The sequence below is a fragment of the Sorex araneus genome, chromosome 11 (assembly GCF_027595985.1).
Source record: "Sorex araneus isolate mSorAra2 chromosome 11, mSorAra2.pri, whole genome shotgun sequence".
NCBI classification, from domain to species: domain Eukaryota; kingdom Metazoa; phylum Chordata; class Mammalia; order Eulipotyphla; family Soricidae; genus Sorex; species Sorex araneus.
This window is the reverse complement of record NC_073312.1, coordinates 37,683,156-37,702,706: the sequence shown is the minus strand read 5'-3', so window position 1 is coordinate 37,702,706 and position 19,551 is coordinate 37,683,156. Positions and strand designations below refer to the sequence as shown.

Here is a 19,551-nt window from a genome sequence, read left to right as displayed (position 1 = left end):
TGGAAAGAGATTGTTTAGAAAGATAGCATACACACTTAGAGTTCCTTACAAATACTGTTGAGAGCCATGCTACTAATTCTCAATGGAAAAGCAAAGGATACAGACAGTGCTCAGACCTGCCTCGACAGCCCAGTGTGTATACCCAAAAGATACAAAATTCAGTAGTGGGCTCTGACAAGTGTCTCCTCAGAGGAGCTCATGTATCTTCCTTTGTCATTCAGGATGAATCTGAAAGGCCCACTTCTCAGATTCTTATACAAAGGGGTTTTGATCTTCTTAAATAAGACACACAGAACTCTTAACATTTCTTTTCTTGGTGGGCTGGTGGCTCTGCAGCTGCGGCAGTGACTCCTCTCCCAGACCATGAGCAGCTTCAGCAGCGAGGAATGCGCTGCATCCCTCTCACTTGAGTACTGCCTCTTCTTCAAAAAATGAGACAAACAGAAACAGAAACACTCTCAGACAGTTTCTATGAGGCACATATCACCCTCATACCACAACCAAACAGAGACACCACAAAAAAAAGAAAACTACAGACCAACATCTCTGATGAACATGGATGCGAAGATCCTCAACAAAATATTAATGAATAGAATCCAGCAACTCATCAAAAAGATCATACACCACGACCAAGTGGGATTCATCCTGGGGATGCAAGGATGGTTCAACATTCAGAAGTCAATCAACATAACCCACCATATCAACAAAAGACAAGATAAAAACCATATGGTCATATCAATAGATGCACAGAAAGCATTTGACAAGATCCAGCACCTGTTCATGATAAAAACGCTCACCAAAATGGGCATAGAAGGGAACTTCCTCAATATAGTCAAAGCCATCTACCACAAGCCTATAGCAGACATTATCCTCAATGGGGAAAAACTAAGGGCCTTCCCTCTAAGATCAGGGACAAGGCAAGGATGCCCACTCTCACCACTTCTGTTCAATATAGTACTGGAAGTACTTACAATAGCGATTAGGCAAGAAAAAGACATCTGGGCTTCCAGATAAGAAAGGAAGAAATCAAGCTCTCACTATTCACAGATGATATGATATTATATTTATAGAACCCCAAAGCCTCTACCAAGAAACTCCTCAAAACAATACACTCGTATAGTAAAGTCACAGGCTATAAAATCAATACCCAAAAGTCCATGGCTTTTCAATATACAAATAATGAGAGAGAAGAAAGTGATATGAAAAAAAGCAACCCCGTTCACAATCATGCCTCAGAAAATCAAGTACCTCAGAATCAACTTAACTAAGGAGGTGAAGGACCTGTATAGAGAAAATTACAAAATGCTACTTCACGAGGTAAAAGAGGACACGAGGAAATGGAAGCACATCCCCTGTTCATGGATTGGGAGAATTAACATTGTCAAAGTGGCAATACTACCCAAAGCATTATACAGATTCAATGCGATCCCTATAAGGATACTCATGACATTCTTCAAGGAAGTGGACCAAAAACTTCTAAAATTCATATGGAACAACAAACCCCCATGAATAACTAACGCAATTTTGGGGAAAAGGAAGATGGGGGGGCATCAGCTTCCCCAACCTCAAGCTCTACTACAAAGCGGTAATAATTAAAACTGCATGGTACTGGAACAAAGGCAGAGCAGTAGACCAATGGAATAGGTTAGAATACCCTTACACACAACCTCAAATATATGATAATCTAATCTTTGATAAGGGAACAAGAAAAGTGGAGCAAAGAAATCCTCTTTAACAAATGGTGCTGGCAACACTGGACAGCTACATGCAAAAAATGGGCTCAGACTTATACCTAACACCATGCACAAAAGTCAGATCAAAATGGATTAAAGACCTCAACATCAGACCAGAATCCATAAGGCACACTGAAGACAAGGTTGACAAAACCCTCTATGACATTGAAACTACAGGTATCTTCAAAGAGGACTTGCCACTGACCAGGCAAGTAGAAACAGATAAACAAATAGGACTATCTGAAACTGAGAAGCTTCTGTACCTCAAAAGATACAACGACCAGAATACAAAGACAGTCTACAGAATGGGAAAGGAAATTCACCCAATACCCATCGGATAAGGGGTTGATATCAAGGATTTACAAGGCACTGGTTATACTTCACAAGAAGAAAACATCCAACCCCATGAGAAAATGGGGCAATGAAATAAACAGAAACTTTCTCAAGGAAGAAATACGAATGGCTAAAAGACACATGAAAAAATGCTCCTCATCACTAATCATCAGGGAGATGCAGATCAAAACAACAATGAGATACCATCTCATACCACAGAGACTGGCCCACATCCAAAAGAACAAAAGTGACCAGTATTGGCATGGATGTGGGGAGGAAGGGACTCTCCTTCACTGCTGGTGGGAATGCCGACTGGTTCAGCCCTTTTGGAAAACAGTATGGACGCTTCTCAAAAAATTAGAAATTGAGCTCCCATTTGACCCAGCAGTACCACTTCTGGAAATATATCCCAGAGATGCAAAAAAGTATAGTAAAAGTGACATCTGCACCTTTAATATGTTCTTTGCAGCACTGTTTACAATAGCCAGAATCTGGAAAAAACTTGAGTGCCTGAGAACAGATGACTGGCTAAAGAAACTTAGGCACATTTACACAATGGAATACTATGCAGCTGTTAGAAAAGATGAAGTCATAAAATTTGCATATAGGTGGATCAACATGGAAAGTATCATGTTAAGTGAAATGAGTCAGAAAGAGAGGGACAAACATAGAAAGATTGCACTCATTTGTGAAATATAAAGTAACAGAATCGGAGACTAACACCCAAGAATAGTAGAGATAAGTATCAAGAGGAGTACTCCACAGCTTGGAAGCTGACCTCACACACTAGGTGAAGAAGCAGTTCTGATAGAGAAGGGATCACCAAGCAAAAGTGCTAGGCGAGCCTACTAGGGATGGGAGATACAGGCTGAAAATAGACTATAGACCGAACAAGAAGCCTACTTAATCCCTCTGTAGCAAACCACAACACCCAAAAAGAGAGAGAGAGCAAATGGGAATGCCCTGCCACAGGATGGGGTTAAGGGGACAGGGTGGGGGTGGTGGGAGGGATGCTGGGACCATTGGTGGTGGAAAATGTGCACTGCTGGAGGGATGGACACTTGATCATTGTATGACTGAAACATAAGCATGAAAACCTGTAAGTCTGTAACTTTGTGTCACGGTGATTCACTAATAAAATAAAATTAAATAAAAAAAATAAAGTTGCAAAAGCAAACTAAAAAAAAAGAGAGACAGGGGGCCGGAGCAATAGCACAGCGGGTAGGGTGTTTGCCTTGCACGTGGACGATCTGGGTTCGATCCCCGGCATCCAATATGGTCCCCCAAGCACGCCAGGAGTAATTCCTGAGTGCAAAGCCAGGAGTAACCCCTGAGCATAGCTTTTTTTGGGTCAAGTGTGACCCAAAAAAAGCAAAAAAAAAAGAAAGAAATTTAAAAAGAGAGACAAACAGGAATAAATAAATAAATAAACATGCACATATATACTTATCCATTTCATGATATTTCCATTTATGCTGATAAGAATGTGTTCCATATGGTCATGGAGTTACCACGCTGGACTAATGCAAAGATGGAGATATGCTACAAAGAGTCTTTTAAATCTAATTAAATGAGACATAAAAAAGTAAAGCTGTATTTTCTGGCAAATTTATTCCTTTCTAAGGGATACATTTGGAACCATGGGGCCATCCGCAGACTTGAGAAGACCCAGGACACAATGACAAACACACTGGCTGTTGTGATGTGAAATTGGAAACAGGGTATGTGACAAAGATGAAATCATCTTAGTGAAAGATCTTGACATATTCTCTATGATCAATGAAGGGGAAACTGACTGGAAGGTCATTGCCACTAATGTGGATGATTCAGATGCTGACAATTTTAATGAGATTAATTGATATCAAGTGGCTGAAGCCTGGCAACCTGGAAGTGACAGCGTACTGGTTTAGAAGGTACAAGGTTCCTGATGGAAAACCAGAGAACCATTTTGCTTTCATTGTGGACTTAAAAGGACTAAGTAAATGATTATTGGAGGGCTTGCTGAAAGTAAACTATGGACCAAATATGATGGCTGCTTAATACCTGTATTGTAAACTATAACACCAAGAAGGAGGGAGAGAGAGTAGAGGGAATATGCCTGCCACAGAGGCGATGGGGGCAGGGAGGGAAGAGGTGGAGGTGGTGGGAAGGATACTGGAAACACTGGTAATGGAGAATGGGCAAGGGTGGGTACTGGAACATTTTATGACCGAAATGTAATCATGCAAGCTTGTAAGTCTATAACAGTATCTCAAGGTGATTCATTAAAATAAAAACAAATAAATAAATAAAAATGAGTAGACTAAAGCACACAAAAAAATAAGGAGTTTACAACTGATGTTATTGAAAGGATGTAGGACCATTGAATAGCATTAATCACCAAGAAAACTGATGGGAAAGGGATCAGTTGCAGGAACATGACAGTGTGTGAGCCCCTTCAAGTGTGGTCCTGTTACTGTCAAAGCCATGGTGGACACTTTATTACTACCACGCGAAACTGCCTGCCAAGAACCAACAGATGTGCAAAAGTGGTTCCATCACCAGAAAAACTAAGAAAATGTCTTGAAATGCAAGATGAAATTCCTGAATCCTATTCATCTGGAAGTATTAGAAAAGTAGTTTTCCAGAGCTTTAAAAAGTTTCACAGAACTAAGTAAAGCAAATTATGCTATGACCAATCCAAGATAATTGGAATTTTATCCATCTAAAAGCATTTATTTCATATCTTCAACTAAGAGAACTTTTATTATGTGCTTAAATAGCAAAGTGGTTGTAATTTAGAGGTCAGTTGTGGATAAATGTGCAATATAAGTACATTTTGGATGCTTATGTTTCTCCCATGTTAGGAAATGAAATTGCATTCCTGAAAAAAGATTTCTTCTCTTCCCTAAAGACACAAAAAAGTAAAAAAAATCTTTCCCAAAAGCATAACAAAAGTCAGGGGAGTACCATCATTTTTTCACGATAAAAGCTACTTTTAACTTCTCTCTCTGGCTTATATAAACACTTCACACATAGAAAATCATAGTCTAAAATTTTATAACCAGTAGCAACATTCAAAGTGCAAATCTTTGAGAAATTAATCATATAATCTTTTCAAGATTTCTTGGCATGAACATCTGGGAAACAGTGTTACAACAGAATATGGAAAGATCAATGTAAAGGTTGGGCTAGTATTTCAACAGTGACCAATTAGTAATACCCATGGCACCAGTCCTACTTTTACCCCTCCTCTGTTCCTTAATACGTTTGCAATATTTAGGAGTTCTGGGCTCTCTGCTCACTGCCTGGTACTTTCTGCTTGGTGATCAAAAATAATTTGTGGGAAATTTATCACAGGTCTCAGATCTGAGTATCTGAAATTTTCACTTGATCCAATAGAACAAGGATGCCTCTCTGTCTTTAAAAAAAAAGGTGAGGATATGATGAAGGATAATTAGACAAAAAAAAAGATACCTTGTGTTATATGCACCCAAGGCTGTAGTGATCATGGGCACTTTTGTAGAGGATGTTCTATAGTAAAGTTGTACCCCTAAAACATCTAAGCATTTGGAAAACATTCCTTTCTCTTTTAATAACTGCACACATGAAAGAATAAGGCTTTGTCTAATCAGCTTCCTGGAATGGTCTCAGGAGAAATGATATGATCCTGTTATCTGGTTAAGAAGTGGCCCTCAATATTGCATGTTTGGGTGTGCTCCAATAAGGGAGACAGAGCCAGCCATCCCTTTTATGACAGTCTGAAAATATCCAGAAAGGAGGGGGGAAATATGATTACTCTATTCTCTCTGCTTTTTTCTGGTACTTCAATAATCTAGCTTCCATGGAACCTTGTGGTGTAAAGAATTCTATACTCCAGGACTTCATCAACCAGGAACACTGACAATATGACAAGCCTTCTACTCTTCTCTTCCCTCATCCCAGAGCAAGTTCTCATTTCCTGCAATAGAATTGGTACAAGGAGTGGGATCTCTACCCCTCATAAAGTGTCTTCTTGTGTCCCTAGATCAGGGGTTGCAGTAACTTGGATAATCTACTCCTATCAAGTTGAACAGAAGCCAAGGTCCCTTCAAGCTGTCCTTGGGCAGTGTCACTTAAAGGTAAGCACTTTGATTGCATAAGCAGCCGGAGAGAACTTGGTCAAAGGGATTTTAGTAGTATCGATACACTATATCCTGTAGACATTCAATTCTTATTATTGAGATACTAGAATTTAAAAAGTCATTACTGATGTAACAATCACAAGAATATATATTGAGTATTGATAAATGAAGGAATGGATGCTAACAAGAATCTTTTTATCTTTCCTAGAATGAGCATGACACTTGCAAGAGCAGAATAAATCCTTGATTTACTAGTTTTTCCATGTTTGAACATCTCAAATATTTCTGTTCTCCATCTTTCTTCTATAAAACCTGCTAAATTTGATTATTTGGGTCTTAAAACAATTTAGTCTTTCATACCTTAATTTCTTTTCTTCTAAATTTTCTTCAGTCACTGAGCTTCCTTCTGTTCTTTAATTTTTTTAAAACTTTTTATTAGTGAATCACCATGAGGTACAGTTACAGACTTACAAACTTCCATGCTTGCATTTCAGTCATACAATGATCGAGTACCCATCCCCCCACCAGTGCCCATTTTCCACCACCAATGGTACCAGCATCCCTCCCACCACCCCCACCTCACCTCTGTGGCAGGGTATTTCCTTTTCTCTCTCTCCTTTGGGTGTTGTGGTTTGCAGTAGAGGTATTAAGTGGCCATCATGTTCAGTCATAGTCTACTTTCGGCATGCATCTCCCATTCCGAGCGGGCCCAAAGGAGGAAAATTTCTACCCTATTGGGGTTAATGTGTAGTGAGGAACTGAATTATTTTCTTCTTGTCACTGGATTAGAATTAATTTTTTTACATCTCTTGATATATGTATGAGATGTTAAATTCAGATCTAGCTTGCTTTCATAGACCAAAGTTTTTGTTTATACTGAATTTTAGTGTAAGGAGTCCTGGAATAATGAAGCATTTTGAATAAAGGTTCAAAACAGTGGGGGAAAGTTTTCTGTAAAAGAAAAAGATCAGATGATAAAATATTTCTTGCATCTATTTAATTCTTTTATTGTTGTATAAAGGGATGGAAGAATAGCACAGCAGGTAGGGCGTGGGCCTTGCATGTGGCCAACCCAGGTTTGATTCCTCTTTCCCTCTTGGCAAGCCCGGCAAGCTACTGAGAGTATCCCACCCACACGGCAGAGCCTGGCAAGCTCCGTGTGGTGTATTTGATATGCCAAAAACAGTAAGGACAAGTCTCACGATGGAGACGTTACTGGTGCCTTCTCGAGCGAAAATTTGATAATTTACTAAGTGAATACAATGTCAGAGAGAAAATAAGATAGCCATGATCTTTCATTTATGATTAAAAACTTACTAACTGCGTATTTTCCAATTTTATCTATATATTCAATCCATGCTGGAAACTATCTTAGGGCTTTACACATATAATGAAAGAGCTATTACTGAGCCTTCTTCATCTCCCCCGGATTTGTTCTTTTTGCCCCCTTTTGGGTCACCCTCAGTGGTGGTCAGGATTTGCTTTTGACTATTTGCTCAGGATTATCTTCTGGTAGTGTGCAAGGGACCATATTTCGTGCTGGGAATTGATCCCGGCTCTTGTGCATGCAAAGCAAGCACTTACCCATTATATTATCACTCCAGTTCTGCCCTAGAGTCATTCTAATTTGAAAATATTTTGTCACAGTACTTATAAACAACTAAGTATTTGGATTGAGACATTGGAATAAATTCCAAGTTAAGTGATTCTGCCTTTATGGAATCACCAAACTTCAACATTCCTAGAGAAGAACAGATGCAACATGGAGTACATACATACTCATTTTTATTATTGTGGAGTCTAATGGAAATACAAAATTTCAGTGACTAGAATAGTATCTAGAGTATCAAATCCTCAATAGGTATTGCTAATGATGAAGATTATGAATACGATGTTATTAAATATATTAAAATACATGTACAAAGCATTGTTACAAATTTATAACATTTTAAATATATGGTTGTGTTTGTAAATTGATGATACTGTAAAATGCAAAATCTCATAGAATTGCAAGTATAGCTATATTCTCTTGGCTGATTATTATGCAAGTAATTCAGCTGATAATTGTGTATTTAAGAGTACAAAGGCAAAGAGAGAATACAAAGGGTAAGACCCTTTCCTTTCTAGTTTTATCCTTGGCACCATATATGGTTCCATGAACTGTTGGGAGTCATCCCTGAGAACAGAGGCAGGAGTAAACTCTGAGCACAGTCAAGTGTGCCCCAATAACCACTGCTGCCACAAAGTATTTTTAGAATAATAATATTAAGATACAAGTTTTAGTAGCACATAGGAAACATCGACATCTCACTGAGAGGAAATTAAATGTTTTATATTAATTTCCATACAAACATTAATAGATATACTTTCATTCTTCATTCTGTAAAGTGTGAACTGAAGTTCACAAAAGTAAATGTTCCAAATACAGCCTCCCTCCCAGGAGTTAGAGGATTTGGGGCTGCATCGATAGCACAGCGGGTAGGGTATTTGCCTTGCACGTGGCCAACCCGGGTTTGATTCCAGCATTCCATATGGTCCCCTAAGCACTGCCGGGGGTAATTCAGTGCAGGAATGACCTCTGTGCATTGCTGAGTGTGATCTAAAAAGCAAAAAATATATAGAGAGAGAACAAAGGATTAAACTAATATAGAGCAAAGTTTCCTTTGATTAAGAACCACTTAGCTATACCACTTTGAAATTAGTATTATCACCTTGTTAAGTTATCAGAAACCTTATTATATGGATCTCTAAAATACTTGTGATCACAGTGATACTTTTATTGTAGAATAAGAAGGCTATATACTGTGGAAAAAGCTCGTGGAAATGAGGAATGAGACAACTGTCCAAGAATTCACTTTGGAGGGGTTTCCTGCTGTCCAGCATCTGGGAAAGGTTCTCTTCCTGGTGCACCTGCTGGCATACCTGGCATCCATGGCAGGCAATGCGGTCATAATCACCATCACTTGTGTTGATTCCAGACTCCACACACCAATGTATTTTCTACTCAGTGTTTTCTCCTTTCTTGAGTGTTGCTGCACAAGTACTGTTATTCCAAAGTTGATGGTAATCTATCTTTTAGGGAGACAAACAATTTCCTTTGTTGCCTGTTTCACACAAGCTTTTGTCTTTGTATCTCTGGGAGCAGCAGGTTTCCTCCTCATGGCAGTGATGTCTCTGGACCGGTACATGGCTATTTGCAGGCCTCTTCATTACCCAACTATCATGAACTTGAAGACTTGTCTTTTAATGGCCGCTGCCTGCATTTCTTTAGGCTTTACCCTTATTGCTGGTCTGGTGGTGAAGATTTCACAGTTATCTTTCTGTGGACCCCATGTCATCACTCATTTCTTTTGTGACCTTGGCCCTCTGATTCATCTTTCCTGTTCTGACACCAGATCTGTTGAAATCATGACCTTTGTTCTTGCCTTGTGTATCCTTCTGACATCTCTCATCATAACTATCATCGCTTATAGCAACATAGTAGTCACAATCATTCGTCTTCCATCAGCCAAGGAGAGACAGAAAGCTTTCTCCACCTGTTCATCTCACCTCATTGTCCTCTCTCTGATGTATGGTAGCTGTGTCTTTATCTATGTGAAACCAAAGCAAACAAACAAGGTGGAATCCAACAGGGAGGCTGCTCTTGTGGCCACAGTGGTAACTCCTCTGCTGAACCCTGTCATCTACACTCTGCGGAACAAGCAGGTCCACCAGGCTCTGAGAGAGAAAATATGCACAGTGAAAATGTCACGATAAAACATTCAGCTGCCTTTAGAGTGGCTACAGAGAACTATGTGTCTTCAATTCAGCTTATGAAACTGTCCAGAATTCCTAGTGAGAAGCCTCTAGAAGATATCACTTGACTTAAGATGCAGCAAAACAGAAATCTCAGAGAGATACAAAGAGAGAGAGAAATAGAGTGAGACAGACAGACAGAATGGGGCAGAGACAGAGAGACACAGAGAGACTGTGAGAAAAAATTGCTTGCCATAGAGACAGGTGGACTGGGGGAGGAGGGGAAACTGGTGACATTGGTTGATTGGTGGTGGAAAATGTACACTGGTGAATGGATAGGTGTTGGAAGATTATATAACTGAACGATTGTAACTATATCTCTCTGTGATTCAATTAAAAGAGCATAAATATCAATTTTCAATGACTTTTCAAGACCATGGTTTACCTTGTTTCACAAAATTATCTTCTAAATTTGACTTAAATACATCAGCACATAAGTTTATTAAAGGTTAATTAAAAACCTTGATATTAGATCTACTTTGTTAAAATACCATGAGGAAAATATAGATAGAATGTGGTATAAATATTAAATCTTAGAGATATATTCAGTGATTTTATTTTATTGTCAAAGATAATAAAAATAAACAGAGCTACATATGATTAAAAACGTTTTACATGCACAAGAAACTTTGGCTAATATACAAAGATATACTAAATAATTGGAAGAATATTTTCACATGATGTGTCAGATAAAGGAATAGTATACAGCATGCATAAAGAACTGACAGATTTTTTTCTTTTTGACATATTTTTTCTTTTATTTATTGAATGACCGTGAGATAGTTACAAGATTTTATGTTTGAGTTACAATCACACAATGATCAAACATCCATCCCTCCACCAGTGCACATTCCCCACCACCAATATCTTCAGAATACCCACCCCTTTCCCACCCTTTCACTACCTCCATGGCAGACAATATTCCCCATACTCTCTTTCTACTTTTGGGCATCATGGTTTTCAATACTGATACTGAGAGGTTATCATGTTTGGTCCATCATCTATGACAATATTCCCCATATTCTCTCTCTACTTCTGGGCATTATGTTTAGCAATACAGATACTGAGAAGTTATCAGTATCTACTTTCAGCACACATCTCCCCTCCCGACCTAATCCTCCTACCATCATTTTCTTAGTGATCCCTTCTTTATTCCAGCTGCCTTCTCCCCTCTGCTAATAAGGCAGGTTTCCAACTATGGAGAAATTTTCCTGGCCCTTGTATCTATGTCCTTGGGTGTGAGTCTCATGTTATGTTATTTTATACTCCACAAATTACTGCAGTACTTATATATCTGTCCCTCTCTTTCTGACTCATTTTACATAGCATGATACTCCCCATGTCTATCAACTTACAAGCAAATTTCATGACTTCATCCTCTCCTAACAACTGCACAGTATTCCATTGTGTTGATGTACCAAATTAACCAGTTAACCAGTCATCTGTTCTAGGGCACTTGAGTTGTTTCCAGATTTTGGCTATTGTGAACAGTGTTGCAATGAACAAATAGGTACAGATGTAATTATTACTGTGCTTTTTTTCGCCATCAGGATATTACAGAAGTGGTATTGTGAGGTCATATGGAAGCTCAATTTCTATTTTTTGAAGCACTGTCCATATTGTTTTCCAGAAAGTCTGGACCAGTCGGCATTCCCACCAACAGTGAAAGAGCATCCCTTTTCCCCCACATCCATGCCAGTGGTTGCTTTTGTTCTTTCGAATGTGTGCCAGTCTCTGTGGTGTGAGATGATATCTCATTGTTGTTTTGATTTGCATCTCCCTGATGATTAGTGATGTGGAGCATTTTTTCATGTGCCGTTTGGCCATTTGTATTTCTTTTTTGTGGAAGCTTCTGTTCATTTCTTCTCCCTATTTAAAAAAATTTATTTTATTGAATCACCGTGACAAAAGTTACAAAGCTTTCAGGTTTAAATCTCAGTCATATAATGATCAAACCCCCATCTCTTCACCAGTGTACCTGTTCCCCCACCAAGAACCCCAACATACCCCTCTCCCATCCCCCCACACCTGAGTGGCCAATGATCTTCACTTTATTCTCTCTATACTTTGGATACGTTCAATATTTCAACAGAAAACTTATTATTATTATTTGGATTTTCCCCCCAATAATCAAACCTGCTGAAAAGGCTTCATTTGATAGTTTATTTTCCATTGCTGAGAACAAAGATTATAGGAGCTCGCACGGCCGCTATTGCGGCCACACGGCTTTGGATTTCTGTTGTTTTAGCTCAGCTCACAGTCTAGATGCATTTCTTTAAGTCTCTGGGTGCCAAAATGGGTTAGTAGACCTCCTGGATCATAGTCTTTAAGGAGCAGAGGGGCCGGCCGTGTCGTGCGCGGCTGTTCCGGATCTCATCTGGGCCAAGGGTGTGCCTATAACACCCCCATCCCATGATCTCACGACAAGCAAGTACTTCTGGGTTGTGAGTCTTAGAAGATGGCGGACGCCACGTGGGCGCTGCTGCTCCTGTTGCAGCTATCATCCCCTTAGAAAGAAAGCGTTGGGAGAGAGAATCCTTTCCCCTCCCCAAGCAGCTTGTGGTCATAGCTCAGCTCACAGTCTAGATGCTTTTCTATAAGTCTCTGGGTGCCAAAATGGGTTAGTAGACCTCCTGGGTCATAGTCTTTAAGGAGCAGAGGGGCCGGCCGTGTCGTGCGCGGCTGCTCCCTCTTCTCCCTATTTTTTGATGGGGTTGGAGGTTTTCTTTCCTTGTATAATTCTACTAGTGTCTTGTATATCCTGGATATTAATCCCTTATCAGATGGGTATAGGGTAAATATTCTTTCCCATTCTATGGGCTCTCTCTCTGTATCTTGGTCACTGTTTCTTTTGAAGTGCAGAAGCTTCTTAGTTTGATGTAGTCCCATTTGTTTATGTTTGTTTGCACTTGCTTGGTCAGTGGTGATTCATCCTTAAAGATACTTTTAGATTCAATGTCAGGGAGGATTCTGCCTACATTTTCCTTTATGTACCTTATGGATTCATGTCTGGTATTGAAGTCTTTAATCCACTTTGATCTGACTTTTGTGTCTGGCATTAGATAGATGTCAGAGTTCATTGTTTTTGCAGTAGCTATCCAGCTTTCCGAACACCACTTGTTGAAGAGGCTTTCCTTGTTCCACTTCACATTTCTTGCTCCTTTGTGAAAGATTAAATGGTCATATATTTGGGGGTCTGTGACAGACTATTCAACTGTGTTCCATTGGTCTGCAGGTATGTTTCTAGCCCAATATAATGTTGTTTTAATTACTACTGCTTTGTAGTACAGTTTGAAGTTGGCAAAGGTGGTGCCACCCATTTTCTTTTTCCCAAGGATTGCTTTAGTTATTCATGGGGATTTATTGTTTCATATGAATTTCAGGTGTGTTTTGTCTATTTCTTTGAGAAATGTCATGGGTATCCTGATAGGAACCGCATTAAACTTGTATAGTGCTTTGGGCAGTATTTCCATTTTGATAATGTTAGTCCTCCCTATCCATGAGCAGGGGATGTGTCTCCATTTCTTAGTGTCCTCTTTTATTTCTTGATGTAGTGTTTTGTAATTTTCCTTGTACAGGTCTTTTATCTCTTTGGTTAAGCTGATTCAAGGTACTTGATTTTCTTTTTTGGGGGGTGGGGATTTTTGGTTCACACCCAGCGATACTCAGGGGTTACTCCTGGCTCTGCACTCAGGAATTACTCTTGGCGGTGCTGGGGGACCATACGGGATCTGGGGGTCAAACCCAGGTAGACCGTGTGCAAGGCAAACGCCCTACCCGCTGTGCTATCTCTCCAGCCCGATTTTTCCAAGGTACCATTGTTAACGGTATTATTTTTTTTTAATGTCTCTTCTCTTTCCTTATTTGTATATAAGAAAGCCATGGACTTTTGGGTGTTGATTTTGAAGCCTGCCACTTTATTATACAGACCTATTGTTTCTAGGAGCTTTTCTGTAGTCTTTAGGGTTTTCTAAGTATAGTATCATATTGTCTGCAAATAGTGATAGTTTGACCTTTTCCTTTCCTATCTGTCACTGTCATCGCATTGCTCATTGATTTGTTCGAGTGGGCACCAGTAACGTCTCTCATTGAGGGACTTATTGTTACTGTTTTTCACATATACAATACACACGGGTAGCTTGCCAGGCTCTGCTGCAAGGGCTCCATACTCTCAGCAGCTTGCTGGGCTCTCCGAGAGGGGCGGAGGAATCCAACACGGGTTGGCAGCGTGAATGGCGAAAGCCCAACCACTGTGCTATCGCTCCAGCCCTTCCTATCTGTATGTCCTTGATTTCTTTTTCTTGCCGAACAGCTATTGCCAGTATTTCCAGTACTATATTGGATGTGGTGAATAGGAGTGGTGAAAGTGGGCAAACTTGTCTTATACCCAATCTTAGAGGAAAGACTTTTAGTTTTTCCTCATTGGAACAATGCTTGCTTTGGACTTGTGGTAGATGCTTTGACTATATTGAGGAAAGTTCCTTTGATGCCCATTTTGTTGAGTGTTTTCAATCATAAAAGCGTGCTGGATCTTGTCAAATGCATTCTCTGTATCTATTGATATGATAATATAGTTTTTATTATTTCTTTTATTGATCACTGTATCACTGTCACTGTATCACTGTCATCCTGTTGATCATTGATTTGCTCAAGTGGGCCCAGTAACGTCTCCATTCATCCTCGCCCTGAGATTTTAGTAGCCTCTCTTTACTTGTCCTTCCCAATGGTACTGCACTAGAGGCTTTTCAGGGTCAGGGAATGAGAGCCAGCATTGTTACTGTATTTGGCATATGAATACGCTACGGGGAGCTTGCCAGGCTCTCCCCCGTACAGGCAGTAAACTCTCAGTAGCTTGCCAGGTTTTCCAAGAAAGAGAGCTAAGCTATCAGACGTCGTGCAGCCGCAATGCTGGTTGTTTCTGGATGTTGGTTGTTGATCCAATTACATGGTCCCAGGAGCAGTTTCTGGGTGTAACTGCCTAGTTACTGGAAATGGGGAATCTGGGGGAAGAGGCCCAGTCCTGATTCAAGCAGCCTTGGAGATCTTGGCCCTGAGTCCTGCACACCTAGGTTCCTCTGCCAGTTCCTTCATGTGTGAGGCTCATCCAAATGTGTGGAGAATGCCCTTGAGTATGGCTGTGGCTGGGTTCTGGAGGTTTTCAACTGCAGGGGTCAGGGCTGGAAACTCAAAAAATTCAAAAAAACTCAAAAAAACTTTAAAATCTTTTATTGATATGATGAATTATGTTGATTGACTTGCGAATGTTAAACCATCCTTGCATACCTGGAATGAATCCTATTTGGTCATGGTGTATGATCTTTATGATGACTTGTTGGATTCTATTTGTTAATATTTTGTTGAAGATCTTTGTGTCTGTGTTCATCAGGGATATTGGCCTGTTATTTTCTTTCTTTGGGGTATCTCTGTCTGCTTTGGGTATCAGGGTGATATTTGCTTCCTAGAAACTGTTTGGAAGTGTTTCTGATACTTCAGTTTCCTGGAAAAGCTTAAAGAGAATTAAAGGGAGTAAGTCTTTTTTTTAAAGATTTGCCAGAATTCACTAGTGAATCCATCTGGGCCAGGACTTTTGTGCTTGGGGAAAATTTTTATTACCATTTCAATTTCCTTGATGGTGATAGGTCTGTTCAGGTATTCCTGGTCTTCTGAGTTCAGCCTAGGGAAGCTATAGGAATCCAGGAATTTATCCATTTCCTCAAAGTTTTCTTGTTTAGTGGCATAAAGCTTTTCAAAGTAATCCCTCAGGATCTTTTGAATTTCTGTAGTTTCTGTTGTGATGTCCCCATTTCATTTCTGATTCGGTTTACTAGGTTTTATTTTCTGTCCCTTTCTTTGTGAGTCTTGCTAGATGTTTATTGATCTTTATTTTCTCTAAGAAACAACTCTTGGTTTCATTGATCTTTCAGATTGTTTCTTGGTTTCTCCTTTGAGTTTTATTATTTCCTTCCTCCTGTTCGGATTGGGCTCCTTTTTTTGGTCATTCTCCAAGATCTTAAGCATTACTAATTTGGCTCGCTCTTCCTTTCTGAGGATTGCTTGTAGAGCTTAAACTTTCCTCTTAACACAGCATTTGCTGTGTCAGAACTGACAGATTTTTTACAAAAACAATTATATTCAAAAATAGGGAGAGGAGATGTTCCCTGGAAAGGACATGTGACCAGCCGGTAATATGAAAAGTGCTTACCATCATTTGTTATAAGGGAAATGAAAATCAAAAAGACAATATCTTGGCTCATGTAAGTGAGAATGGCATACATTAAAAAATTGGAAATAACAAATGTTGACGTGGATGTGGTTAAATTTTAACCCCCTTTCCCTGTTGGTGGTGATGACATCTGGTGTGATTGTTATGGAAAACAGCATGAAGATTTGTTTAAAGTGTAAGAATAAAGTTTCCACATAACCTTATGACCCACATCTTGACACTAATCTCAATAATACAAAAACACTAACTCAAAAAGTTATATACACACCTATGTTTATTGAAGCGCTAAGTTTTCAGGCCAGAATATGAAACCAAAATATTCAAGGACAGATGAATAGATAAAAAGGTTGTGGCATGGAGTCAAAGTGATAGTACAATGGGTAGAGCTCTTGCCTTGGACGCAGCCAAGTTGGGTTAGGTACTGGGCATCTAATATTGTCCCCCAAACCTCACCAAGAATAATCCCTGAGCACAAAGCCAGGAGTAACCCCTGAGATGCCAAGTGTGACTTCCAAACAAAGTAAAAGAAGTTGTATATGAATACTCAATGGAGTGCTACAGTTCTGTAATAAAAGACAAAATTTTACAATTTGCAAGAACTGGAGGGCATCATGTGAAGTAAAATGTCAGAGGGGAAGAGCAATTATTGGATGATCTCACTCATCTGAGGGACATAGAGAAGCAAAACCAGGGAGTAGACATTATTGAATGAGATAAACACTCGGCCTTGACAAAACAGATTACCAAATAGTAAGAGCATTGTGGATTAGAAAGATAGAGTAGGAATGATACAAAGGCAATGTTGGAGGGGGATGGTTGTGAAGAGTGAGTTCACTGTGTACAAAACCATAATGGAACCACTATTGTAAACATGGTATCCAGTGAATGGTCCATCTCTAGATATTTCTTCTCCTGAATTTTGGGAGTAGTCTCTCTGCCTACTTTTCTACTCTGGTGTTGGTTTTTCCACCATCTTTTCCATATGTTTACATAGTGTAAAAAGTAGTCTATCATAACAGTTAGTTTGTGTGACATTGTTCACTATTAAGGTTAAATCTAAACTCCAAAGCCAAGTATAAGCCAATCATAGTAGAGATCTTATTTTATAAAATGTCTTTATGATTAATTTCAGGGTTTGGTTCAAAAAAACATCATAAGTGGCCTTATGTTTTAGAGAAATTTCCACTGAAATAGAAATATATAAAAGATATGCATTTCTATTCTGGAAAAAACAGTTTTGTTCTTTGCACACAGAAATGAAGGTTTGAGATTTTTGTTGTTAAAAGAATCAGAATAAAACCAATTGTTGGCAGTATTTGTTTCATAGTGGAAAAATTTGACTTGTTTAAATGAATTTGACTAGTGATATAAAGTCAATATATCACCTTAGAAAGCTTGATTTTTTGGAATTAAATTTACAAATGTAGAATACGTGCTCCATTTTAAGATGTACACACATAATCTGTAAGAAATTTAGAATAATAACCAATCATAATTCAATATTATTAATCTGAATGACTGGAGCTAGTATCAATCGGTTATAAAATTAAGGCATAGTTCAGTTGTGGGATGCTGTGCTTATTCACCCTCCTTAGCAGTAGGCCAGAGACCAAAAAACAATTCTAGTTTTTTACAACATGGAAATATTATATGCTTGTGTAACTAGCTAGTGTTTAAAACAAATAATTGGAGGCATATCTGGTAGAAAAGTTATAGCCAAAGAATATTACAGCCTTAGTTGGTTAAATATGGAATGTGAACCCCCAAGTTGCTGCTATTTTGATAACTTATTTTGAAACACCACCAAGAATGAATTTTTTATTATTTCAACTATGTGCACTTTGGTAAAGTTATTCTGCTGAACTATATATATGGAAAGTGAAAATGAAAAAAAAGTTACTATTTTCGTAGTACTCCATTGTAATAAAACGGTTCATATTAAAGATAAGAGTAAAATTCTGTAAAGAATTTAGCAAATAAAATTCCTGTCAAAAATAAGAATACTTAGGCAAGAAAATTACACATATAATGTTAAAATATGACATTGAAAAACTCAGAGGCTTTTTGCCATAGAAATCAAGAAAGATCTTCAAGAGACTCTTCACAAGAAATTTCTTGGAGGAATTGATTAGCGAAATGAAGACAAATAGTTCTCTGCAGCAATGCACACCAAGCCCATGTAATATTTTTATCTTGAAATTTTCATTCTGCCCATTTTCTCCCTTAGAGCTTGGTGGACCTGCTTGTTCCGCAGAGTGTAGATAACAGGGTTCAGCAGTGGAGTCACCACTGTGTTCACAAGGGCAGCCTCCCTGTTGGATTCCAGCCTGTTTGTTTGCTTTGGTTTCACATAGATAAAGAAACAACTGCCATACATCAGAGAGAGGACAATGAGGTGAGATGAACAGGTGGAGAAAGCTTTCTGTCTCTCCTTGGCTGATGGGAGACGAATGATTGTCACTACTATGTTGCTGTATGCGATGACGGTTATGATGAAGGATATCAAAAGGATACTCGAGATAAGGAAAAATGTCATCTTTTCAACAGATCTGGTGTCAGAGCAGGAGAGATGGATCAGGGGGCCGATGTCACAGAAGAAATGAGGAATGACATGGGGACCACAGAAGGTTAACTGAGAAATCTTCACCACCATGCCAGTGATAGTAATAAAGCTTACAGTAAAGCAGGAAATGATCAAGAGGGCACAATTTTTCAAGTTCATGATAGTTGGGTAATGCAGAGGCCTGCAAATGGCCATGTACCGGTCCAGAGACATCACTGCCATGAGGATGAAACCTGCTGCTCCCAGAAAGGCAAAGACAAAGGCTTGTATGAAACAGGCAACAAAGGAAATTGTTTGTCTTCCCAAAAGAAAGATGACCAGCAATTTTGGAATTACAGTACTTGTGAAGCAGCATTCAAAGAAGGAGAAAATGCTGAGGAAAAAGTACATTGGTGTCTGGAGTCTGGAGTCAGCGCAAGTGATGGTGACAATGACCGCATTGCCTGCCATGGATGCCAGGTATGCCAGCAGATGCACCAGGAAGAGAACCTTTCCCAGGTGCTGGACAGCAGGAAACCCCTCCAAAGTGAATTCTTGGACAGTTGTCTCATTCTCCATTTCCATGGATGTCTTTGTCTGCAGTAGATAGCCTGCTGTCCTGAACCTACACAAGGAGAACCTGAACCTACAGCAAGCACAAAGATTTTAGGGGAACACAATGTCAGGTTAACTGATTACCCATTCAGGTGGTGAGACAGAGAGCAAAATAGTCTAGGCAAGTTGGTTATTGAACCCAATGTATCTGGGTCCAAAAAGAGTTCATTACTGAGTTTTATCCATGAGAGATGACTCATGTAAATA

At 39.2% G+C, this 19,551-nt stretch overlaps 2 protein-coding genes and 1 pseudogene across 2 annotated transcripts; 2 read left to right on the top strand and 1 right to left on the bottom strand.

Annotated features, from left to right (window-relative positions):
* The first annotated feature begins 363 nt into the window (after positions 1–363).
* LOC101550230 (inorganic pyrophosphatase-like) lies at positions 364–4,619 on the top strand (annotated as a pseudogene).
* Positions 4,620–8,974: 4,355 nt separating this feature from the next.
* On the top strand, positions 8,975–9,925 carry LOC101547679 (olfactory receptor 6C74-like). The gene has a single exon (XM_012932524.2). The coding sequence runs from the start codon at positions 8,993–8,995 to the stop codon at positions 9,923–9,925; it is 933 nt and encodes a 310-aa protein (XP_012787978.2). The 5' UTR covers positions 8,975–8,992.
* An 8,450-nt stretch (positions 9,926–18,375) lies between these two features.
* On the bottom strand, positions 18,376–19,314 carry LOC101549974 (olfactory receptor 6C75-like). Its single transcript, XM_004607378.3, has one exon. It carries the CDS (start codon positions 19,312–19,314, stop codon positions 18,376–18,378), a length of 939 nt encoding a protein of 312 aa, XP_004607435.2.
* Between the last annotated feature and the right edge of the window lie 237 nt (positions 19,315–19,551).

What these genes read in the sequence shown, in the direction of transcription:
- LOC101547679 (XM_012932524.2), top strand. Translation starts at nt 8,993, where the DNA reads ATGAGGAATGAGACAACTGTCCAAGAATTCACTTTGGAGGGGTTTCCT.
- LOC101549974 (XM_004607378.3), bottom strand. Translation starts at nt 19,314, where the DNA reads ATGGAAATGGAGAATGAGACAACTGTCCAAGAATTCACTTTGGAGGGG.